Genomic DNA, 26,465 nt, shown 5'->3' on the forward strand with positions numbered 1-26,465 from the left:
CTAGGCATGGTGGTGCATGCCTGTAATCCCAGCTACTCAGGAGGCTGAGGCAGGAGAATCTCTTGAACCTGGGAGTCGGAGATTGCAGTGAGCCTAGATCGCACCACTGCACTCCAGCCTGGGCAACAAGAGTGAAACTCCATCTCAAAAAAAAAAAGAGTTTTGTGTTTGCTATTTCAACACAATGCCACCTAAACAAAACCCTGACATAGGGGTGACACGCTGAGCAAGCCATCAGCGTGCATGTTCTGGCATCTTCCCCCTCTCTAGGCCCCTTCCCGCCTTCTTACATCTCTGTCCCCACCCCCTGCCCAGCCCCCCAGCATGTCTGGCACTCTGTAGGGGATTTGGTCCGGGGAGTTTCTTCATGCTCCACTGAGATCAAGGGGGTACAGAGCCCCAAAAGGATGACTTGTTATGAACTAAAATGACAGAGGCAGGCAGTCTAGAAAGTACCAGGTTTTATTATCTTTTTATCAAAAACAATATCAGTAACAGACAACAATGTGAGAGGTGCCTACAGAGGAGGTGCTCACTCCAACTCAGCCCGGGGGGAAACGGGCACTGGGGGGCAGAAGAGGACCCAGCCGGCCAGGACCCTCGGTTGGGGTGGTGACAGGAGCTAATGGCCACTGGTGCAACAAGGAAGGGTGGTTCCCCTCACCCTAGCCACTGGGGTCAAGAAGAGACATGGCCTGCGCAGGCTAAGCCAACAGGCCTCCCCTTTCAGGAGAGGGAGGGTCCCAGACAACAGGCCCCAATTGGGGCCTCATCAACCCTCCCCCATTCCCCCTTCCCCTACCCAGGGAGACAAGGGTCGTCCCTGCGCAGCTGTGGCTGTGACTTGTTAAGCCAGTTTAGTTCTCTAGAACAGTGCTGTCCGATAGATGGACATGCTCTCTGCTGTCAATATAGTGGCCATGAGTCACATATAGTGACGGCTCTAGAAACATGGTTAGTGCAACTGAGGAAGGAATTTTTAATCTTACGTGATTGTAATGGGCTTAACTTTAAACAGCTGCAGGTGGTTACTGTATTGAATAGCACAGGCTAGAGCTTGAAGAAAGCAAACCAAAGCACACCAGCTGGGTCCCAAACAGAAGGCAGAAAGGGTAAAACCATCCACCTCAGCTATTCAGCCCCATCAGAAGGCACCAGGAACAGGGCAAGAGAAAAAGGCAAAAACCCACCCAGTCACATGAAAATTCACTCACTCGACCACCCAGCAACATCAAACTGGAAATACCACACTATTTATTTCCTGAAAAAATATATTTATCTATTTTTCTAGGACCAGGGAAGAATAATAATATATTATAAGAACACAGACACAAATATCCCACCAACCCCTTCATTATATTTTGGGATCTGCTAAAAAAAACTATGCTTCGGCAAAAGCTATCTTATAAGAGGAAGCAGCTTCAGAAAGGGCCAAGGTCATCAGGAGGGGGGTTTAAAGTATTTTTAAAAAACTGAGGAAGGGGTTTAATGAAAGAGAACAAAGAGAGAAGAGGGAAGCGGAGGCCCTATCTAAAGCTATAAATAGTAAAAAAAAAAATTAATAAAAATCATCTCTCCGGCTCTTCTCTCATTTTCAAGAAACAAACAAAAACAAAAACCAAAAAAACATTAAATACAAATTTAGCAGGTGCTGTGGAAATGTGCGAGAGAGTGAAGACACCTCAGCACCTCCACGCTCTTGCCCAGGCAGAGATACACTCTGCACAAAGGAATGAACCATTAGAAAAACAAACAAACACTAAAAATAGATTTACAAATATTCTATAAATCCATTTCGGCATGAACTCTCAGCTCTTCTCCCCATCCTCCCCCTCAAATAAAAAAAGGGGGGTTTCCAAAAGTCACTCGAAAGAGCCTAGAATGGCCCAAGGTGTATACCACAGAGACTCCCATAGTGTGATCACAAGTACCCATCTGCAGAGACATCTCAAGGTGCAGGTGATTCTAGGTCCTTCCCCCAGTTCCTGGCCGAGAGACAGGCTGTGAAAGGGAGGGAGGAAGGCCACTGGGGGCGGACCTCCAGCTGGGACTCACACAACATCCATTAGCCCCCTGGCTTCAAAGGAGCTCTGGATGAAGCATGGTCGGTATGGGCTTGAGGCCAGACCTAGATTCTTAACTGGAAGTTTAAGACATGATCCAATCCCAGGCTTGCCTTCAGAAAGGCCAAGTTGAACCCATTTTTCTGCCAGGGCAACTGAGGCCCAAAGATCAAGAAGAACCTAGCAGAGCAGTAGAAGATGACATCTCTTCTGAACACTTCAAAGGTAATCAGAGCTGGAGATACTGACAAATCAGTATTGGGTTGACCTCCCCCTACCCTAATGTCCACCCTTCAAAATCCCCTGGCTTCCCTCCCCACAAAGTCCAAGCCAGTGCCCAAGAGCAAGCTTCACGCGTAGAACTCGTTGGTGGGGGCTTTCTTGTAGATGGGTTTCTTGCCCAGGTCATAGCTGCCTTCATCCTTCTTCTTCATGCGGTATACCAGCAGTAGGATCAGGAAGACGGCAAAGAGGATGCCCACGATGCCACCCACAATCAGAGCTGGAGAGGAGGAGAGAGGAGAGGCAGGGGTGAGAGCTCCTCATCAGGACCTACGGATGAACACCTCTCTTTCCCCCCTGTCAGTTCTCTTGCAACCAGACATCCTCACTGTCACCACTGCCTGTGCCAGGCAAGTTGGTGCCCATTTTTTTTTTGAGATGAAGTCTCTCTCTGTCACCCAGGCTGGAGTGCAGTGACACGATCTCGGCTCATTGCAACCTCCCCGTCCTGAGTTCAAGCGATTCTACTGCCTCAGCCTCCTGAGTAGCTGAGACTACAGGTGCATGCCACCATGCCCAGCTAATTTTTGCATTTTAGTAGAGACGGGGTTTCACCATGTTGGCCACGATGGTCTCGATCTCCTGACTTCCTGATCTGCCTGCCTCAGCCTCCTAAAGTGCTGGGATTACAGGCGTGAGCCACTGTGCCCGGCCAATACCTTATTTAAGTTGACCTCATGGCCCCAGTTATAAGAAGGGGGTTGTTAGCATTTTAAGTCACTGAGGACCACAGGGCTAGTGACAAGGCCACTATTTAACCCACATCTGCCTGAGTCTAAAGCCCAGGCTCTTTCCAAACACCAAGCAGACTTCCCTGCAATAGCCTAACGCTAACTGAGCCAGGAACAGGAGAAAGCAAAGCGGCAGGCTATGGAAATCCCTGTAGACATATTTATCCTGCAGTCCTTAGCACAGGGGCACTCTCTAGCTCTCCCTGTGTGCGTATTTACCTAGACAGCCTACACTTCAGAGGCAGGTAGGTACATCCAAAGTGCACACATCCAGAACGTACTAATTTCCAAGCTCTCAAGCTACAATTACATACAGAACTCAGTAGCTAAGGCCTGGTTTCCACTCCTACCTCTCCCACTTCCTGGCTGTGTGATTTGGGACAAGTTTCCTTCATCTCCATCACCGCAAAATGGAAACAGCCATACCTTTCTCATACATTTATCCTAAGGATTAAATAAATTAATCCACTTAAAGTGCTTAGAACAGCTCCTAGTGCATAGCATATTCTCAAGATTCATTCACTGTAAAGGTCTGAGGTTTATCTGTGTCCCAAGCCCCCTGAATCAGGCGTGCACAACAGGAGGTGCTGAGTAAATGACACACTCAGGCTCCAAGAGGAGAACCGAGCTAGTGTTGGGCAAAGATGGGCTGTGAGTGGGTCTGGTGGGTCTGATCTGTCCACTCTGCCAGGTGGCCTGAATGACTCATTCCTGTTTGCTAGGGGCAGGGATGCCTCATAGAATCCCTTCTGTGGCAGATTGAGTCCCCTAATTCGGTCTTACTCAGGCTAAGAAGATTAATTTTCCATCCCTGCACACACTACAAATCTATGTACACAACAGGGACAGAGTGGCACAGAGGACTCAAGCAAGGTTCTTTCTTGGGTATGAGCAAGCAGCAAAAAATTCCTATGAAAAAGCAGCAAAAAAGTACCCCCAGGAGATGCCAAAGAAAGCACATGGACTATGAGGCATCAGCCCTACTCTTGTCTCTATCACCTTTCCCTCTGATGACCCCAGTTCCTCCATGAGGCCCTGGATCTGTGCTGGGACACCCCACAGGGTCAAGTTTCAAGCACAGGCTCAGAAGCTGACTGTGGTCCTAGGTCCAAACGCCAGGTCTACCACTTCCTGGCTTTGTGACTTCATATAAGTTCTTTAGACTCAGTTTTGTGTTGTAGGGACTCAATGAGGGGCACAGGAATCATACAGCATATAGCAAGCATTTAATCAAGCTCCTGGGTGCTGAATAAAGCTTCTGGAATGGGGGATTCCACCTCACCAGCTAACAATGTAACTTTTCACATAAGGCTCTTACGCTTGTATAATTCTCAAATGGGAGACTCAACAGATAAACTAGCTTCAGTTCTTTCTTACTGTGTGGCCCAAAGCCTGGGCCTCAGTCTCCTCATGTACAAGAAGCAGTTGCTTGGATTAATCAGTGGTTTTCAAATTTTTCTTTAGAAGCCATAGAACCTTTAGTTAATTAAAGCAAAACCTAATGCAATCCAAAACCTTAAGCAAATCGTTTCACCTTTGAGAGAAAAGTAAAAAGAATTTCTGCTGAGATGCCAAGAAGTCAGGGTCAGGGCTGAGGTGGGCCCAGTAACCTGGGACAGGTGAGACCTTCCATCTGTCCTGGATGAAGCCAGGCTACTGATGTTTGGCACAGGGCTCTTTCCCTATAGCTCAAGCCTCCTCGGAGCTGCTGGCCCTGTTGATTCCCAGGAGACAGGAGTTACCAGCATAGGCCCAGGGTGCCCACTCGCCAGGCCGGTTCATCCAGTCTGGCCTTCAGCATGACCTTGGGGAGTTCCCTCCATCCAGCTGACAACAGCCTGGGACACATCTTTCCTCACAATGCACATTCCAGTGAAGAACTCCTGGTTGAGGCCAAACTTCTGTTTCCTGAGGCTCTCACATGAAGACACCCTGTGCCTCACCTACTGAAGGGGTCAGTGACAATTTAACGACAAACAACACTAACAAATCAGAACAGCTCTTTACAGTGTGCAAAGTGATTTCATATTTTGTTCTTCATGGACTCATTATATCAACCCCAGGAGGTATCACTGTACCCATTTCACAGATAAGAAACAGGCTCATCCAGTTCAAAAGCTTCTTGGCCAAGGTCACAAGGCTGCCAAGTGATAGAGTAGGGGAAGGGGAAAATAATCCAATTTGAAGGAGCCTCCAGACTTTCAAGGGAAATTAACTTTTAATGATTAACTCCCTGACTCCAAACCCATACAGTGAAAGTCCTTTGAAAAATAAATGAGAAGAACTTAAGGCAAGGGAATGACTCAACGCCTATTTTCTAGAAGCCTTTAATAGGCACTTCTTCCTCTCCCTCCACCAGGCTGCACAGTCAGAGCCACCCCATAAGGGAGGTGTAGTCCTTCAGTGTTCTAAGGCAACCTAAGTGGGCAAAAGGAAGGGGAATCAAGGAGCCTCATGGGCTGGAGGCATCCCTGCTTGGAGGTGCTCTTCACCATGGAGCCCCCTTTCCCCCTTCAAGGCATTTTAGAAGCAGCATAGGACCTTACCTGCCAGGACCTCTGTTCTCTCAAAGATGCTGCTGCCCTGCACGGTGCTGGACATGGACACCTTGTTGGACACATCCTCACCCTCTTCAAAGGGTGAGATCCTCTTGGGGATAACCTCATTCTCCTCCAGTTTCTTGGGTTCGGCGGGGACCTGGCTCCCAGGCCCTGTCCTCTCAGGGATGTGGTTATCTAGAGACACCTGGATGGGTGGAAAGGGGAAGAGACACTCAGCATATTCAGGAGAGACTCAGGGCAGGGGACAAGAACATTCAGCCAGGCAGAGGATCTGGTTCTGCCATATTCAGCTAAACCATGTGGTCCTGGAGCAGGAACTGGCAACAGCCGCTCCACAATTATGCTGCCAAAATCCTTATTCCCAACTTTTCTAGTATATCTGTCCAAAATGAAAAATGAATGCGATCAGCTGGGCACGTTGGCTCACGTGCTGTAAGTGAGCTCAAAGTGCTCAAAGTGCTGTAATCCCAGCACTTTGAGAGGCCGAGGCAGGCAGATCACCTGAGGTCAGGAGTCAGACCAGCCTGACCAGTACGGTGAAACCCCATCTCTACTAAAAAATACAAAAAGTAGCTGGGCATGGTGGCGAGTGCCTATAAATCCCAGCTACTCGGGAGGCTGAGGTAGGAGAATCTCTTGAACCCAGGAGTCAGAGGTTGCAGTGAGCCAAGATTGCACCATTGCACTCCAGGCTGGGCAACAGAGCAAGACTCCATCTCAAAAAAAAAAAAAAAAAAAAAAAGAAAAGAAAAATGAATGTGACTGAGGCAAAAGGGAAGCAGGTGCTCTCATGCACTGCTAGCCAATGGTTATTCTAGAGCAACCGCTCTGGAAGCAATTTGGCAAAACCTGAGACATCGCTTGCCCTTTAAAGGTGGCAATTTTTCCCCAGAAACTCTATCGTAAGGAGCTCTTCAGAGACTGTGTGTACAAGATGCTTGCTGCAGCTACTCGGCCTATGAAGTAGCCATTCTTTTATTCCTTTACTTTCTTAGTAAACTTGCTTTCACTTTATGGTCTCACCCTGAACTCTACCTTGTGCAAGATCCAAGAACCCTCTCCCTTGGGGTCTGGATCGAGACCGCTTTCTGGTAACATCTTTCTGGCAAACCACAGAAGGGATAAGACAGAGGAGACCCTGATCCAAAGGAAAGAGACTGCAGCGCTGATTGGAGGACTTTGGATATCACCTTTTGTCAGAACTGAGAGTTATGAACGGCCCTCACCATAATGGCACTTTCTGATTGAGCTCCTCTCTACCATAGATACAAGAGGGAATATCATGACCCTATTCAGCAGGAAGAAGTTACAGAAGATGGATCTTTGTCCCTCTGCAACCCTTAGGATTAAGGGTTCTCTTATAAAAGGGAGCGGGGGAAATGTCAAGTGTTTGAACCAGAGTGCCTACCTCTTGAATAGGGGCCGGGTAAAATAAGACTGAGACCTGCTGGGCTGCATTCCCAGTAAGTTAAGCATTCTAAGGCATAGAATGAGATAGGAGGTCAGTACAAGGTACAGGTCATAAAGACCTTGCTGATAAAACAGGGTGCAATAAAAAGCTGGCCAAAACCCACCAAAACCAGGATGGCAACAAAACTGACCTCTAGTCGGCCTTGCTGTTCATTATATGCTAATTATAATACATTAACATGCTAAGAGACAGTCCCAATCAGCGACAATTTACAAACCCCTGGCAAAATCAGGAAGTTATTCTTTGTGGTCTAAAAAGGGGAGGACCCCCAGTTCTGGGAATTGCCCTCCCCTTCCTTTCTTGGAAAACTCATCACTCTGCAAAAATAAAAAAGATGCTTGCTGCAGTATTATAATTTTAAAATTTAAGAAATTATAAACCATTTTTCCATCAATAAAGGGAATCGGGTAAACTATTATGCAGCCTATAAAAATGACAAGAACATTTAATTATGCAGGGAAATACTCATGACCACTCTAAGTAAAAAACGCAGTTCATAGAATTATATATATACCTTTTTTTTTTTTTTTGAGACGGAGTCTCACTCTGTTGCCAAGGCTGGAGTGCAATGGTACAATCTTGGCTCACTGCAAACTCTGCCTCCTGAGTTCAAGCTATTCTTCTGCCTCAGCCTCCCAAGTAGCTGGGACTACAGGTGCATGCCACCACACCTGGCTAACTTTTTGTATTTTTAGTAGAGACAAGGTTTCACCATGTGGGCCAGGCTGGTCTTGAACTCCTGATCTCAGGTGATCTGCCCACCTCAGTATCCCAAAGTACTGAGATTACAGGTGTTAGCCACTGTACCTGGCCTGTATATATATTTTTATATCAATGCTAGGAAATAGCTATAAATGTAGAGAAAAGGAGTTGGTGTTGACGGTGATGATTCCTGCAGGGAGGATAGCCTTCCAGCAACCTACAAAATGAGACTGGGGCCAGATTTTTTTTAAATTTTAAACAGGGTCTGGCTCTGTCACCCAGGCTGGAGTGCACTGGCATGACCTTGGCTCACTGCAACCTCAGCCTCCTGGACTTAAGCCATTCTCCCACCTCAGCCTCTCAAGTAGCTGGGACTACAGGCACAGGTCACCACACCCGGCTAATTTTTGTATTTTTTGTAGCGACCAGGTTTTGTCATGTTGCCCAGGCTGGTCTTGAACTCCTGACCTCAAGCCTCCCAAAGTTCTGGGATTATAGGCCTAAGCTACCATGCCCAGCCCAGGGCCAGATTTTTAAAAAGCCTTCCTGCATAGTGGGGTAAGATCCCTCATTTATTCTGCCTATAGGGGCTGCATTTTCTGCCTTTTCCAATAGGTCTGCTATAGAGAAGCAAAGTGGAAGAGGTGGAAGCATGTAGCTACTTACCAAGGGATGGATCACTTTAGGGCCCATCTTGGAGTCTTCCAAATCATCTGTAAGGTCAGAATAGCTGTGAGTGTGAGGTCCATTACCCCAGGAAAATGACCCCTTCAGCCAGGGCTGGTGGGAGTTCCACCTTATAACTAGCTGTCAAATGCTTAATGTCCACCAAGGGAGCTTCCCTATCCCTACACCTCAGTCATCCATCTGGGTCTCCTAAGACCCACCCCCTGGCTCTTTCACCGGAATGTGTGAGCCGGCAGTTGGGCAAAGGCTTCATTAGCTCCAAACCCTTGCTATGCAAAGTGTGGATCCAAAAACCAATAGCAACACCTGAGAGCTGGTTAGAAATGTAGAATTTCAAGGTCAGGCACGGTGGCTCGTGCCTGTAATCCCAGCACTTTGGGAGGCCAAGGTGGGTGGATCACTTGAGGTCAGGAGTTCGAGACCAGCCTGGCCAACATAATAAAACCTGTCTTTGCTAAAAATACAGAAATGATCCAGGCATGATGGCAGGTGCCTGTAATCCCAGCTACTTGGGAGGCTGAGGCAGGAGAATTGCTTGAACCTAGGAGGCGGAGGTTGCAGTGAGCCAAAATCGTGCTACTGCACTCCAGCCTGGGCGACAGAACAAGACTCCGTCTCAAAAAAAAAAAAAAAAGAAGAAGAAGAAAAATGTAGAATTTCAGGGCTGACTGAATCAAAATCTACATTTTAACAAGATCCTCAGAGAATTAACTTTTGAGAAGGAAAACTCCCATTGCAATATTAAAACATTTACTGGGTGACTATGTGAGATGATGAATGTGTTAATTAGGTCTGCTGTAGTAACATTTTTGCTATCTATACACATCCAATAACATCATGTTGTATGCCTTAAATACACATAGTAAAATTAATTTATTTGTTTATATATTTATTCTTTTGTTTGAGACGGAGTCTTACTCTGTCACCCAGTCTGGAGTGCAGTGACGCGATCTCGGCTCACTGCAACCTCCACCTCCCGGGTTCAAGAAATTCTCCTGCCTCAGCCTTCCGAGTAGCTGAGATTACAGGCACCTGCCACCACACCCGGCTAATTTTTGTATTTTTAGTAGAGACGGGGTTTCACCATGTTGGCCAGGCTGGTCTCGAACTCCTGACTTCGTGATATGCCCGCCTCACCCTCCCAAAGTGCTGGGATTACAGGCATGAGCCACCATGCCCAGCCACAAAATTTATTTTTTTCAAAAACGGAACACACACTTACTGAGTGCTTGGTGTGTGCCAAAAGCGTTAAATCAGTTCAGTTCGCACAACACTGATGTACTGTCTTAAGTATTCCCATTATACAGATTAGAAAACTGAGGCTCAGTTCACACAGGGTGGAGACTTGAACTCAGGACTATGTGAGGACTCCAAAGCTATAACTTGCAATGGTTAACACTTCCCTGCACATAGGAGGGGCACGTCTCATTAGCTGTCTAGGCCCTTCACCCACCCCCATCCCCTCTGAAGCAGATACTTTTCTTGGTTTCCCAACCACATGTCTGCTCACTCATGCCCCCTCCCACCTCATCTGCACTTCTAAGCTGCTACTTTTCCTTTCTTTGCAGTAACAGGATCTCGGCTCACTTCAGTCTCAACCTCCTAGGCTCAAGGCATCCTCCCACCTCAGCCTCCCAAGTAGCTGGGACTCCTACAGATGCATGCCACCACACCCGGCTGATTTTTGTTTTTGTAGAGACAAGCTCCCACCATGTTGCCCAGGCTGGAATTTTTCCATTCAAAGAAAGGAAAACACTCTTTGGGTCCTCCTTCCCCACTCCCACCCTGTCCTGCCACCCATCCTACCCTCACCCCACCCCCACCATGCTCTGCAGCAAAGAGAAGAGCCTATGAGGAGAGGTTCAGGCTGGAGCTCAGAAAACCCAGAGCTACCAGTGACTTCAAAGCAGCACACAACTTGCCCTGAGGGGCTCTCAGGGATGGAAACAGTTAATCCAGTTCTTTTATCTCCCCCCACCCCACCCCACCCTTTTTTTTTTTGAGAAGGAGGAAGGCACTTCAGGAAAAGCCCCACAAAAATCCAAGTCTCAAGGCATGGTCACCCTCCTGGTTGGTGAGGCCACCACTCCCTCCAGCTTTGTGCCCACGCCTGCCCACCACACCTTCCGTACCCAGATCTCCAGAGCCAGACAGCTCAAAGTCATCAGGTTCCTGCTCGGGCCCCACTACATCCTCATCATCTGGTAGGGCTCCGGAGAAGTACCGGCCTTCTAGGAGGTCCTGGGGGTCGATGACCTCAGTCTCTCGTATCTAAGATAAAGAAAGGAGACACATCAGCCAACATCCACAATGCTCCGTCACAGTCAAACCCCGAAAGCTAGTGAAGTGGGAATTCAGAAACTAGAAAGAGACCAGGCCAGGGTCTGAGACCTGTGTCCTGGATCCCACTCTCCCTTTAGCTTGCCATGTATCCTTAGGCAAGTCTCTTTCCCATTTTGGGCAAATAAAAATAGTAAAGGAGGCTGGGCACAGTGGCTCATCCCTATAATTCCAACACTTTGGGAGGCCAAGGCGGGTGGATCACCTGAGGTCAGGAGTTTAAGACCAGCCTGGCCAACATGGTGAAACCCCATCTCTACTAAAAATGTGAAAATTAGCCAGGCATGGTGGTATGCACCTGTAATCCCAGCTACTCAAGAGGCCAAGATAGGAGAATTTCTTGAACCCGGGAGGCAGAGGTTGCAGTGAGCCAAGATCGTGCCACTGCACTCCAGCCTGAGCTACAGAGTGAGACCCCTGTCTCAAAAAAAATAAAAATAGTAAATGAGGTAATAATCAAATTATTAATATGGCTAGGTATCATTTACCAAGCACTTGCTATGTGCCAGGCCCTGTTCTTAGTAACTCGGAAGGCATGTTATTAACTTAGTTTTACAGCCCAGGAAGTCATTTTCTTTTGGTGACATGGCTGGCAGATGGAAGAGTGAGGATTGCACACACAGGCCTGCCTGACTTCAGAGCCAGGAGTCCCATGCACGGGGCCCTGGGATGCTCCACTCCAGGGCTCTGTGATGCAGTGACCGCTGATTCACACAGGGCAGAGAGTGGGCTGCTGGCTCCAGTCTTACCCAGTCCAGGACACTTTTCCCAGCTGAGTCAGTCTGGGCTGGGACAGACAGGGCTGGCTCACACACACCCTAAGACAGCCTCAGGTCAGGGTGCTGCCCAGACGTGATGACTCAGTACACTCCTGGATTCGGTCTTGCCTTCCAAACATCTCCCCCAGATCTACTCTGCTGCCAGCACAGTGCAGACCATGAGAGGCACAATCCCCGCCTTCCCTGGGCATCCACTCCAGTACCCATAAGTGTCCTTCAGCCGCTACCCCGTGGAGACACAGCTGATCACGACAGTCTCAGGTCCACTCCCACCAAACAGCTTTCAAAAGGAAAGTATCAGAGGTCTAGGGCAGCCCTACAGTATATCAGTCACCCTGCTCCCATCCTGTAGTTCCACGGAGTGGGAACAAAGATCCCCCGAGAGCACGGAAAACATTTGGATGCCCATCACCCTTCCTCCAGCTTCTGGGCCTAGGCTTCTGTTTGCCCCGAGAACAGCAGCCCTGAGCAAAGTTCATTATTCTACTAATTAAAACATGAAAGTGCCTAGTATTTGCCAGGAGAGTTGGGGTTTTTCATCAAGTTCAATACACCATGCCCCTCCAGCTGCAAGACATCCCATCTCCCCCAGACCCTGTAACTGCAGGAGCCGGGTGTCTGCCTAGAACCACAGAATGCCAGGACCCAGGCAGCTCCTGTCCTCCCGTTTCACACAACTTAGATTTGACCCCGGAACAGGGCAGGGACTTGCCCAAGGTCATACAGAGCGTTCGCTACATAACTCAGGATAGAAAGAGGCCAGGTCTCTGTTTCAGACATCCCCAGACTGTCCTTCACTCAGTTGAGACTGCCATTGACACAGGAGGGTGTCTGAGAAGGAACATCTGTCCCTAAGATAAGGCTATTGTCATTGCAGGAGAGGCCCAGGAAAGCTGCTTGGGAGGCACTCCTGCGTTCCCGCCACTGGACTTCCGGGGAGAGGCAGGTGGAACCCGACCTCATGCTCCCTCTTCCACCCCCACAGGGGGAGGATGCTGGATTCCCGGAAGGGAGCAGGGTCAGGCTGCAGGGAAGGCAGTGGGCAGGAATCACTCTCACCCCAGGGAGTGGGGAGAATCTCTGCTGAATGCTTGGCACCCGTGGGGGTGGGAAGCCAGAGAGGTTAAGCCCTGGTCAGAGATGACTTCATGGCTCGGGAATCAGGAGCTGCTGGGCCGCTGGTGCTGGAATTTAAGCCCCCGCACACAGCCTGTGCCTGTGGCTTTGGTTTGGCGGAGCAGGAGGAAAGCTCCTCGTGGCTACCCAAGTGCCTGTACCTAAGGGCAGGGTCCCTGTGCTCCTACCTCCATCTCCTGCTGCAGATCCCCCAGGAGCCCAAGTGACAGGCCCGAACCAAGCACAAAGCCTGTCTAGGTCCTTTTCATAGTCCCTTTTTGCAGAGATGAAAACAAGGGCTCAGAAAGGTAAAGTCACTTGTCCAAGGTCACACAAGCAGGAAGTAGCCACACTAGACCAGAACCCAGGCGTCACTCACCTGGGCTTTTAACCACAAACACATAAACACATGCATGAACACATATGTACACTGGGTCATCAGCCTACCCCAGGCTCCAAGGAAGCCCCGTTAAGTGGGGGGTCAAGTCCAGCCAGGAGAAAGAAAGAAGGTACACTTTGGCAACTTGTTGACAGGGTCAAAGTCCTCAGCTGGGGCTCTAGTTCCATTACAAGACTTGTCTCAGGCTGAGAGACCTTTCTCCACCCCTCAGTGCCCCCAGAAGCCAAGGAATGTTGTTTATGCATCAGCCTCTCTTTCAGTACGTCAAAGTGCTAAGGAGTATTTCAAAACAACCCATGGGATTAGCATGCCCACTGACCGTCAGGAATTACCTCCATTTTACATTAGAGAAATGAAGGCTATGAGGGCAAGTGGGGTGTGAAGATCTTGCAGCCAAGTCAGCGGCAAAACCAAGGCTGAAACCAAGATCCCCAGTTCAGCCCTCTTTGAGGGCACTGGTTCATCCTTAACCCTTCTTTTCTACACTGGGTTTCCAAAACAGAAATGAGTCTAGTCTAAGTCACCCCGGGGCTCTGTGGCACGGCCGGGATTTGATCCTATTCCAAACTCTGAAAGGATGGAGTCTTCAAAGGCTACATTTAGATGAGCTCAGGATTTCCCTCCTACAGCCAGTCAAGGGGCTGGGAAGAAACTCCTTCCAGCTCCCACTGGTGAGGAGACGACACAGGGAATGAAGTCCCTCCTTGAGCTCTGGAAACCCGCTCTCTGCCCTGTTTTGGTCCTCTCTCCACCCATGACCTCTGACAAGAGGGAAGGAAACTCCCCAGTGGGCAAGAGCCATTTCGGACTCAGCCAGCAAGACCAGACCTAACCCCGCGGGATTGTGGGCGATCGCTCTTTTTTGTGTAAAGGTTGGGAAGGCACCAACAGCCCTCCTCTCCTCCGCCCGCTTTTCAGACAAGGCCCATTCAGTCTGGGGTGGCTTTGAAGAACCAGGCCACCCAGCAGCCAGGCCCAGCCCTGACCAGAAAGGGACTCCGCCCTACTCCTGGCTAAGAATGTGGTCTGTTCTGCTCAGCTCACTCCACCTTTGCCCAGGCACGTGTGTTCATGTGTGTACATGCACAGGCACCCTCACTGGGACCTCAAGTCTCCCTGTATCTTTGTCCTTTTCATGAACACACAACAGAAATTAGCAACTAAGTAAGACAGTGGTGGCGGAGCACAGTGGCTTAATCCCAACATTTTGCGAGGCCAAGGTGGGAGGATGAGCCCAGGAGTTCGAGATCGGCCTGGGCAACACGGTGAAACCCCATCTCAAAAAAAATCAGCCAAATGTGGTCGTGCATATCTGTGGTCCCAGCTACTTGGGAGGCTGAGGTGGGAGGATCACTTGAATCTAGGAGGTCAAGAGGTCAAGGCTGTAGTGAGCTATGGTCGTGCCACTGCACTGCAGCCTGAGTGACAGAGAAAGACCCTGTCTCCAAAAAATAAAAAATAGGGCTGTGGGCCTGGGTCCCACAGATGCTGCTGGCCCTGTGGCTGGTGGGGATCTGGGATTGGTGCCTGGGGGTTTAGAAATCCTAGATTCTTCCCCAGACTGTTGGGGAGAAAGAAGGGAGGGCAAGTGCTGTTTTGTTCTATAGAAACTAACACCTGCCAACAGACGGCATCTGATTTTACAACCTAGCAAACAGACAAGAAGACAAGGGACTTTGCCAAGGTCATCCCAGCTGGCAGCAGAGATGGACGTAGAACCTAGGTCTCCTGGCTCCCAGACTGGAATTGTCTCCTCTTCCCTTCAAGGGTCTTGGCTGCCCCTAAGGGGCTCAGCAAATCCACAGGCAGCAGCTGTCACTACAGTTATACTTCCCATCTAGTTCTTCGGCTATAGGCATGAAGCTACGAAAAGGTCCCATCCCAACCCTATCCCCAAATCCTATGGCTTCTGTCACCCCAGGAAAAGCGTGAGCAACTAAAAGGAGTATCCACTACATGCCGAGCACCATGCTGGGTACTTTGTTTATACGAGTTCATTTAATTGGCAAAACAGCCTTGCAAGGTGCTCTACCCAATTTGCAGATGAGAAAATTAAGGTTCAGCTGAGTCATTTAACCAATGTCATGCAACTAGAAAGCAATAGAGCTGGGATTCAAATCCAGCTCTCTCTCAAGACCACATCCTAACCACAACTAGGCTTCTCACTGCCACCCACTCTTCACATCTCTCTAGCCTAACCTGCCAGTCCACAACACACCACCTGGGCCAGGGCTCCAGGGCACCCCTGCTCCTGCCCAGGAGTAAACAAAGGTGAAAATGATATTGCTTAAACAAAGGAACAGAAACTTGGCTGGGGCACCAGGGAGGAGTTCAGGGTCAGGGCTTGGATAACTGTGAACTAATGAGAGCCTCCCCTCATCTGGCTCCTCCCCAGGGGAGGTAGGGGCAGGGACACACTTGAGCCTTCTTTCAGGAGGCAAGACCAGAAGGGTAATAACTGGGCAAGCCAAATTTAGCGGGGAAAGGGGATGGTGAGTACCCGGGGCTCCAACTCCTGGACCCATCAGAATGATTTCTGGCAGGAGACCCCCAGCAGCGTGCGCTAGTAGTCACTGTTCTCCCCCACCCCACCCACTTCTTAAGGGCCAGACATTCCCCAAAATGGCTAAAACCTGGGGCCCACATTGTGACTCTACCACCCAGAGTGGTTGTGCATAAAGGCAAACTCACAAGTGTGAGTCCTGCCACTTCCTAACTATATGAGCTTGGGAGTTTATTTCATCTCTGAAATCCTGTTTCTTCTTTTGTGACTAGGGCTGGTAGCACCTTGCAGGGTGATGAGGATTAAGTGAAATGCATTCGTGTGTGCAAGGGACCCAGCACGTGGCCTGGGACACAGCAGGTGATCAATGAACAGTGGCTGTGATTAACCCCCACCTGCTTTCCTCCTGGCCAGTGGGATTAGTGCTCAAAGGATCAGAGACCTGGGAAAATGTGCAGAGGCAGTTCCATTGCTGGAAGGAAGCTAGTCTGTGGACAAAGAGATGGTGCTTTGCAAACTGTAAAGGAACACAACCTATAATCGGTTATCAAAAAAGACTTCTGAGCCCAGAGACTTTTCAACAACCAATCAGGTCCCTTCAGACTGTGCACAAAAAAAAGATGCAGAGACGGCCAGAGACCTGCCCGAGGTCACACAGTTTTGACCACCTGTCCTAAGCAGATAGAGGTAAAGATGATTTTGATCTTCCCTGAAGGAGCAAATGGCAGTAACCAGAAACACCTGAAATTCTACTTGGGGACAAAAAAAAAAAAAATCTAGAAGGTTAAAAAAAACCCTAAACACCAATTCATGGTCTGGTGCTCTGATACCTGAATAGTTAAACCAGGTCTGGGAGTGGGGGTGGAGTGAGGGTTCAAATGTCCCCTTCAAGGTCGGGTTACTCTGAACACAATCACTCAGGAGAGAGCCAGCCCTGGCACAGCCAGCAACCAGCTTTTCACCAAGCCTCCGGGCAGCCCATTCCCTAGCAAGAACTGCAGGATCCTAGGGTGCCAGCTAGAAATGGGGGAAGGGTTCAGGAGCCTCTGGATGTCTCCCTGCCAGGAGCTAATCTAGTACACTTTTCACTAACTCCCTGGATGATCATGGACAATTCTCTTCTCTGAGCCTCAGTTTCTCCATCTATAAAAGACAGGTCTCAAAGAGACAAGCCTCCCTCTGTCCCAGCCTAGTAACCAAGCTGGGCATTGCTCCGATTACCGGTGGAGACAGCCAGGAGGGGGCTGCCTCCCTCAGGGCCTCAGAGACAGAGGTGCATTGAAGCTGGAGCTTGTAATCTAGGCAGCAGATCCGAAATCCCTGCTGGATCCGAGGGCCAGGGAGGCTCTCGGGATGTAAACAAACCTTCTGTGTTCCCAGAGCAGAGTAGAGAGCCCACGCTGAAGCCTTGTCTCGGCTGATTAGATCAGCCCTGGGTGCTGGCTTCCTGCCCCTTCCCAGCCTCCCCCACTGACCCCCGGGGAAGCCATGCTCCAGACCTGGGCAGTCTGTCCCACAGATGGCTTCAGCAGGGCTTCCCCAGAGCAAGGAGTATCCCCACTCTGGGTAACTGGGCCTGCCATGTGCCAAACCTACCCCCATGCCCAGAGGTTGGAGTGGTACCACCAGTCCCCGCAGGCCTGGCCGCTGACTGCTGGGCTTCACTAAGTCACTGTTTCCACACATACCAGCCTCTCCCTGCCACCCCTTTCCATTACCCCAGGTGTCACCTGACCAGCAGCCTCTTCTACTGTGCCAGAGAAAACTGGAGCAGCAGAGCTCCCGGGCCTGGAGGATGGGGGAGGGGTGAGATGCAGCCTGAAGGGGTGGCAGCCACTAAATAGGAAGGTCTGGGCTGAGGGTGGGGGTTGGGGGAAACAGGAGGCTTGAACCAGGCTGGGAAGTGGGGGAGGGAGGAAGGATGACTGTAGAAGGTCAAAGCCAGAAAGACCTGCTGAGATCAGAGTGACCTTTTAGGGAGTACTGGAGCCCCCGAAAAGGATAAAAAGGTCTGAACCCCAATAACTATAACTGTCAGTTTAGATTTTCAACATGTGCACAGACACCACCTCCCCAGAGCCAAAGTCTGGCCAGGTTAAGAACCCTTGTCTAGGTGCTAATAAAGCCAGCCCTTTACAAGTTTGCCAAACATCGATTATGACCCTTGAGTGTCACAGGTGTTTTATAGAGGACACTGGGGTTCACATCAACGAAGTGACTTATTAACTGTGTATGTCCCTGGGTGAGCAGCAGAGCTAGGATGGCGGCTCGAGTTTTCTGTACCCTTTTTCCAGTCACCCAGCCTTCAGCAGACAGGGCCAGAGAGGCCCCGGTGAGGTGAAAGAATGCGCCCAAAGGTCACCCCTGAGTTAGTTAATGACAAACCAGCCCAAGAAGTCAGGCTTGTTCTTCTAAGGTTAAATGAGACCCTAACTGTTGACATATGCATTCTCTCTCCTCCCTCTCTAGGGCACCATGCAGTGAAAACATAAAAGAAACTGGCTTTTCAGAACACTGTACCTTTTCAATCCACCAACAAACACCCCACCCTTCAAAGTGCTATTTGAAGTCACTCAGCCTCCTTGGGACTAGAAACTGCCCCTCCAGCACAGGAGGGTGACCCTAAGTCCTGGGCAGTGTCCAGAGTGGTCTGGTACCCTTGGCAAACCCCCTGCCCCCTCTCCCTCCAGGCTGCAAATGGTTCCGCACAGGGCTCCAGCAGATCCCAGCAGGAGAGGTGGGGCTGCCCAGAGCTGGTTCTTGTTTAAACATCAACTCATTCGATAATTAGCAAACAGCCCACTTCTAAGATAAACAAATAGGAGATTTGGACTCCAACAGCCCCACCCTAGACTTCTGCCTTCCCACCTCCCAGCTGTGGGGGTAAATAAGGGGGATGGGAGAAAGCTTTCCAGGAGACCTGGGCTCAGAATCTTCAGACATAGGACCCCTGGCATGAAGGTGGCCTGGGCAAGGAAGGCAACTGTCACTAAGTAACACCTCCTCCCTACCAGGCATGGCACTAGGTGCCTTTATTTACAGCCTGTCATCTCCTTTAAGCTTTGCCACCCCGATATCATGATCTTCTTAACAGACCAGGAGGCTGGGCTCAGAGGTTGAGCAGCATGACCGAATTCATGTAGCTAGCAAGATGTGGACTTAGCACATCTGGAGTTAGGTCTGCCTAACACCAAACCGATGTTTCACTGCCCTCTGGCCAGCCCCAGGAAGCAAAGAGGAGGCATCACAAACATCAGAGAATCCTGGGGGCAAACCACACCTGAGTACCAGCTTTGCTCTATGAAATAATGCAGGCCAGTTGCGGCCTCGGTTTTGCCTTAAAGGGGAAAAAAGTACTACCTGCTCTGCAGATGTCTAAAGCCCAATTTTGAGGACTGGCTGCACACTGTACAAGGCCAAGGTCCACACGCAGGCAACGGGCTGTGAAGGTACAGGACCCAGCTTCCTGCATGTCCCTTCAAGGCCCTGGACACTGAAACAGTGACTCCCAAAGGACGAAGTAAAACTCTGAGCCCATTCCAACACCCCCACCACAGAGCTGTCCTATTAGCCATGAGGTTGAAAGGAAATGGGTGACTCAGGCAGGCTACACTAGCAGGCAGTGACTCACGGCGCTTGGTCTGGCCCCTTATCCCAATGTTAAGCGTTTATTTGGAACTCACACCTGCCTGCCCAGACCAGGAGGTTGAAGGACAGCTTCAACCTCTTCTCCCAACAGGCAGCTGGGGCTGGGAGCCCAGCCTGGCTTCCCCAGCTCCTCATTCAGGCCGGCTCAGCACTGCAAGTCCTTGGAAAAGCCCTCTGTTTCTAGGAGCTGGGGATGGCAGGAGCTGAATGTTTCCCCACCCCCACTTCTCTTCTGAGACTGGGATTTGTTTAGAATCTTTATCAAGGAGGCCAGGAAAGGGCCCCTCCCCTCATCAATGGGCTCTAGAGGGCAGGAAGGACCCTTAGAAGGCAATGGTCCAGCTTCCTTATTTTAGAGTTGAGGACACTGAGACCCAGAGACAGGGCATGTTTGGCTCAAGGTCACCCAGCAATGCCAAAGTAGGACCTAAGGCATCTCTACCTTCAAACCCAGCAAATTTCCTCATCTGGAATATTCTGAGGACACTCAAACCAGCCACCTTGCCCTATTAGTCAGACCTGGTTCTGACCTTAGCAAGCCACTGCATTCGTCTGAGCATCCATTTCCTGTAAAAACAGAGAAAACAGTACCTCACAGTACTAGGAGATATGCATACTAGCAATAAATAACATTAATGAACCTTTCAGAATAAAGTTACATACATGAATTTACTCATTCATGCAAGCATTTCCTGAGAACTAACTAGGGGACAGGTATTTCACAGAAACAAATAGAGCAGAGTTCCTGACCTGGGTGTGTGGGGGTGGAGCGGGAGGGGATTCAGAATTTGGTGGAGTATGTTAATTCCCACAAGTTAATTCCTTCAAGAGAGAGACCCCTTTTGAATAGCAGGTATTTCAGTTATTAATCAAATTCAAAGCTGGAAAGGACTCTGGAGGCAAACCTTTCATTTTAAGGTGGGGGATGTCAGCCCAGGGGGAACGAGGCCTCCCCTGCAAATTATGGAACCCTCCAAATCATGGCCCAAATATTTTCCTGGGTGTTTGCTAACTCCCTGGGCTCAAGAAGTCCCAAAAGCTCTCACTTTTCACTCAAGAGCCCTAGAAGCCCCTAGGCTTCCGCCGCCAACCCCACTCCCATGTAATCCAGAAGAGGACGCAGTAGACCAGAAATGTCCTTAAGCTGAGGTACACTTGATGGGTGGGAACTGCCTGGGCTTGGGGCCAAGTCAGTAAGTAGGCTGTGGCCCTGGGCAGCAACACCTTTGGGTGGAGGGGGCTCCCAAAACAAGGCTGCCTTTAATTGGTCAGAGAGGGAGTGGCAGGAAGGCAGATCAGGGAATGCTCCCAGCTGGACAGGAAGAACTGGTTTAGTATAGCAAGCCCCGCCAAACAGAGGAGAGGGCAGCTGGGTACTGAGCCTGGGTTCCCTTCCAAAACATGAGGGTGGTAAGGGGAATGGTGGAACAGTGGGGGGAACACCACCCACAATGGGAGGACTCCTAGTCAGAGATCCTGGTGTCCTGGATGCTCTCTGCTAACCCAAAGTAGTACCATTTTACCTCTCACGTCTGGAAAGTAGGCATAATAGAATCCCCATGTGATAGGTTTTTGGTGAGGATAAAATGCAGCATATCTGTCATATAAAAAGTACTCTATGAATCCTAACTGCTATTTAGCAAAGTCCTTCTCCCTGGGCCTCACTTTTCTCCACCTGCAAAAAGAAAAGGCCACGCTGGATCATCTATCTTGTCAGTCCAAGCCAACTGTGACTAGGTCTGATTTTTCCAACCACAACCCAGAAAAGAGGGAGGGGATAGGCCAAAGGGGAAGCCCTGTGCCCCAGTTACAGCCAGGTCTGTGACATTAGCCAGGAAGGGGAGAGCTGAGGTCAGGATGAGACTTGACACCTTTCAGGAAGCAGCTGTGCAGGGCTGATGTCTCCCTGATGGGCCACCCAGGCGGGACTAACACTGTCCGCTTCCCCCAAACCACATCCTTCAGAATGCCCCCAGGACACAGTTGTCTGCTCCTCACCCTGAAGTACCTGCAGGCTCAGCAACCCCTGGGAGGAAACTGGCATGTGACTGGGCAAATGGTGACCTCAGCAACTCCTGGGTCCTTTCCTCTTTTTCCCTGTACTGCCCTTCAGATGCTTCCCCAATTGCTAGACCCCAACATATCCTCAGGGCCTAGTTTAGAGCACTGTGCTTTGGTTAGGCTGGTTCCCCTTGGGTTAGGTTAAGTCACCACCTTCACTCTGGCCTTGTTTTCTTTTACCTCAGAATTCCTTTGCCTTCCGGGCCTAAAATCACAACAGATTCTAAATTTGTCTTGAGTTACCAAGGATGTGACACTGGAGTAGCACAAAGAGTAGAAGTTAAGATAAAGCCAAAACTTGGAAGCCTGGCTGCCTAAATTTGAATCTGACTTACCCTTTTATTAACTGTGTGACCCCAGGCAAGTTACCTAACCTCTCTAGCCACAGGAGCAGTTTAAGAACAGTACACAGTAGGATTGTTGTTGGAATTAAGCTCCTTGATAATACCCATTAGAAAGTTATTAGAACAATGTCTGCTAATGTTTGCAATCATCATGGCCTGTCTGGAATTGTGCCAGTAGTATTGCCTAGGGGTCTCATTCATTCCTCATTAAAAGCCTGCAGGCAGAATCAACCTCCCCCTAAGTAAACTCAGAGGAATAGGAGCCCCAAGGCTTTCAAAGAAATTAACATTAATGGTTAAACAACTCCAAGGACTCACTCGCTCTGAAAACTGGGGCTAAAGGGCATAAAGGGGGCACAAAGCTCAGGCTCTGGGGGACAATTTGCCTTCACCAGCAATTCCCATGCCCCCAACTTCCCAGATGAGATTGCCTCCCTTCTCCTCAACTGGCTGCGGGGATGGATAGAGCTTCTGCTGGCCCAGGGACGGCTATGATGGAGACCAGTGGACGGTGAGAAGGAAAGGTTTCTCTGGCTCACTGAGGCCTTCTCTCCCCCTGCCCCCTTCACCCCACTCAAGGTGGATGCTTCAATTTCTTATGTGCAATTGAAGAAAAATGAACATACTTCTTGCAGAAAGCAGAGGCTCAGCTCCTGGCTAAGTGTTGAGTCTAAACCATTCCTCTCCTCTGTCCTTGAAAAAGCAGAGTCCCCAACTTTCTAGAAACCCTAAAGCAGTAGCAGTCCCCTCTTGCCCCATTCCCTCAGACCCTTGGTGCAGTATTGGGAAGAGATTCAGAAGGACAGGACTTTGCCCTAAGTCACAAGTCAATGACAGAGCTGGGGCCAGAACTGAGGTCAGGGCTCAGTTCTCCCTGGTGTGTGAAAGAGGGCCTCGCACAGCCCTAAACCCCTCCCCCTTCTGAGTACACGCAGCCCCCCGATCCCCAGGCCATCTCGGATCCTAAAACCGTCCGCTCTGGGCACCCAGAGAGCGAGAAGGGGGATTCAGCGCTCCAAGCCTGCCCCAGGGTCACCAGGGAAGGGACGAGAGTGTGTGAGTTGAAGAGTTGACACCAGCTTAGTCACTAACGAGCCCGCAGCCTGGGGCTGAAGCCAGGGGAGGCGGCAAGAGCAACAGGCGAGGGGAGCACGGCGCGTGGAGAAACTGGCCCATGACCCCAGAGCAAAGTTTCCAACAAAGTTTCCGGAGCCTCAGTGTTCAGTTGGGGGAGGCGTACCCCCCCGATCTGCCCCCCGCCCGATCCCAGGCTCCCGGGAACAAAGGGGACACCGGCCTGCCCCGCCCCCTGTCCCCCCTCCCCGGGGACCTCCAATCACCCACCGACTCGGCGGCGGCGGCGCCTACGAAGAGCAGCAGCAGCGCGAACAGACGGGCGGAGGCCATGGCACCGCGAAGGGGAGAGGACGCGCAGGCAGCAGCTAGTGGCCCCGGGCGGGCGCGCGACCCATCTTATAGGCAGCGGTGCCGGGCCCCGCCCCGCCCCGGCCCGCCCCCGGCCCGCCGCCCGCACCCCGCCCGGAATTCCCCAGTAGAAACGAGGCCTGCGGGGCGCTGCGCCCGTCCGCGGAGCTGGAAACCCCGAGGGACCCTCCCCGCGCGCGCCCGCTGGCTCTCAGTCAACCCCTACTCCTACCCTCCAGGAGCTCCCACCCCCCTTATTTATTTGATCCACTGCTAGGCAGGTCCCCAGAGATCGCTGCGTCTAATCCCATTTTATAGTTGGGGAAACTAAGGCCCGGGGACGGGAAGGACTTGCTAGGATCTTGAATGTAGACCAGCCTTCAAACCGGGTGTGCTGCCTCTGAAGGTACAGAACTTCCCAAATGGGACGTCAGCAGTGTTAAGACAGGGGTCAGCAAACTATTCTGTAAAAGGCTAAATATTTTAGGTTTTGAGGGCCTTACCATTCTTGTAGCAACTATTCAAACTCGAACGTCGTAGCTCAAAAGCAGTCATAAATACTAATGGAATGAGCGTGGCTAGGCCCTAATAAAACGTTATTTATGGACACCGACATTTGAATTTCATATAATTTTCATATGTCATGAAAATAGTATTATTCTTTTGACTTTTTCCCCAACCATTTAAAAATGCAAAAATCGGCTAGGCTCGATGGCTCACGACTATAATCCTAGCACTTTGGGAGGCCGAGAAATGGGAGGATCACTTGCACCCAGGAATTGGAGATCAGCCTGGGCAACACAATGAGATCCTGTCTCTACAAAAAGTTTTTGAAGAAATTAACCAGGCATGGTGATGCACTCCTGTGGCCCCAGCTACTCTGGTGGCTAAGGTGGGAGGACTGTTTGAGCAGGGGAGGTGAAGGCTGCAGTGAGCCATGATCACTCACTGCACTCCAGCCTGGGTGACTGTGTGAGACCCTGTCTCATAAATAAATAAAAACATAAATAAATAAATAACGTTTTAAAATAAAAATGCAGGCCTGGTGCGGTGACTCACGCCTGCAATCCCAGCACTGTGGGAGGGCAAGGCAGGGGATCACTTGAGCGAAGGAGTTTGAGACCAGCTTGGCCAATGTGCTGAAAACCCATCTTTACAAAATACAAAAATTATCCTGGTGTGATGGCCTGTGCCTATAATCCCAGCTGCTCAGGAGGCTGAGGCAGGAGAATCATTTCAACTCAGGAGGCGGAGATTGCAGTGAGCCAAGTTCTCCCCACTGCACTCCAGCTTGGGCAACAGAGCAAGACCCCATCTCAAAAAAATAAATAAATCCAAATGCAAAAACTAGGCCTGGCATGGTGGCTCATTCCTGTAATCCCAGCACTCTGGGAGGCCGAGGCAGGCAGATCACGAGGTCAAGAGATTGAAACCATCTTGGCCAACATGGCAAAACCTCATCTCTACTAAAAATATAAAAATTAGCTGGGTGTGGTGGTGTGAACCTGTAGTTCCAGCTACTTGGGAGGCTCAGACAGGAGAATTGCTTGAACCCGGGAGGTGGAGGTTGCAGTGAGCAGAGATCATGACACTGCACTCCAGCTTGGGCAACAGAGCAAGACTCCATCTCAAAAAAATAAAAATGCAAAATCCATTCTTAGCAGTGGGCTGAACAAAAATAGGCGGTGGGCCTCAACCACTCTGAGATCACTCTGACTCTGGTCTGAGAGGAGCTGACCTCTGTTCTAAGGGCTTCATGTTTCAGATTTTGAACTTCCTCAAAAGTTTGATCTCTCTGAGAACTGGTCTACAAGTTTGTTTCTTAGGTCAGCTTCCACCCTTTATAAGAGAAAGTTGTGTGTCCTCCTTACCCCCTTATCCTAACAGTGCATTGGTGGGAGCAGGTCGGGGGAAGAAGTGGAGGGGGGTGTTATGGAGATTGTAAAATTCTCTGGAGCCCCAAGCACAGGTACTGTTGGAATTATTGCAGCCTGTGAAGGCGGGCATCCTATGATGATCAAAGTACAAAAAGAAGCCTAGCCCTGTCTCTCCCTGACTTACATATAAATCTTTCTAAGGGTATAACATAGCCTTAGAAGTAGGGCATTTTGGCCTCTGTTGGCATATTATGAATTCATGCACTTTGTGGAGTGGAGAATTGGTAGTGACTTCCCTTTTCCCACCCCTTGATTATTATCAAAGAACAAAAGTCTCTTGTAGCAGAGAATCTTGGCAGTAAAGCAAGCTTCAAACGCTGACCATGGGATTCCCACAGATTTAAAGGTAAGCAATGACTTTCAGTGGTTCTTAACATGCTTCCCTAGGATTTGGAACGAAACTGAGAAAATGAAGAAATCTCATGCTAGAATAAGAAATCCTTTTGCAAGTTACATGGTTTGCAATCTTTGCTTTCCACAGAATTGCAGGAGGGCCTAATCTAGTTGTCAGTAGATAGATCATTAAATATAGTTTTTGATGAGTGATAACTATGTGATTTTAGTTATCTGTTGTCACCTTGCTGTAACAACACTCCTGTTCCTACCAACTTCTTTAAATAAAGAAAGTTTCTCAGCACTTACAGCCAGTGGTGTGCTGGTAAATGTTTGACAATTGACTAGGGGAAGTGGCGAGTGCTAATTTGCCAATTTCTGTAGTGTACATACTCCCAGCTTGGCTGATTTCAAGCTACCAATGAGATGTCCCTGAACATGGAGCTGGGAAGAGATGAGCAATATTTCTATCACACAGATACAATAGGTGTAAATAATCTCAAAAACATAGATAACAGTAAAGTGTAGTGAGATAATTAGGGAGTGATGAGTTTTGAGTATTTATTTCCTTTGTTTTTAATGTAATTGCACGTTCATATAATTTCATTATTATTATTCGAGGCAGAATCTTGCTCTCTCACCCAGGCTGGAGTGCGGTGGCTCAATCTCCACTCACTGCCCCCTCCACTTCCTGGGTTCAAGCAATTCTCTGCCTCAGTCTCCCAAGTAGCTGAGATTACAGGCACCCACCACCATGCCCAGCTAATTTTTGTATTTTTAGCAGAGATGGGGTTTCACCATATTGGCCAGGCTGGTCTCAAACTCCTGACCTCAAGTGATCCACCTGCCTCAGCCTCCCAAAGTGCTGGGATTACAGGTGTGAGCCACTGTACCCGGCTCATATAATTTAATCTTTAATAATAGTTATGTTTAACAACTGGCTAATGACATTTTTGTTTGTTTGCTTTGTTAAAAATAGGGTTTCTCTCTGTAGCCCAGGCTGGATTGCAGTGGCAAAATTATTGCTGATTGTAGCTTTGACCTTCTAGGCTCAAGAGATCCTCCCACTTCAGCCTCCTGAC

General features: G+C 49.7%; 1 protein-coding gene across 1 annotated transcript; it reads right to left on the minus strand.

Annotated features, from left to right (window-relative positions):
* Positions 1-446: 446 nt before the first annotated feature.
* SDC4 (syndecan 4) lies at positions 447-23,135 on the minus strand. The gene is made up of 5 exons (XM_012467285.2): positions 23,033-23,135; positions 10,630-10,768; positions 8,477-8,523; positions 5,623-5,821; positions 447-2,565 (listed from the first exon to the last, which is right to left on the minus strand). The coding sequence occupies exons 1-5, from the start codon at positions 23,093-23,095 to the stop codon at positions 2,414-2,416; spliced, it is 600 nt and encodes a 199-aa protein (XP_012322708.1). The 5' UTR covers positions 23,096-23,135; the 3' UTR covers positions 447-2,413.
* Positions 23,136-26,465: the final 3,330 nt, after the last annotated feature.

Source organism: Aotus nancymaae, unplaced genomic scaffold (genome assembly GCF_030222135.1).
Source record: "Aotus nancymaae isolate 86718 unplaced genomic scaffold, 86718_ANA_hifiasm-v0.15.2.pri h1tg000029l, whole genome shotgun sequence".
Taxonomy (NCBI): domain Eukaryota; kingdom Metazoa; phylum Chordata; class Mammalia; order Primates; family Aotidae; genus Aotus; species Aotus nancymaae.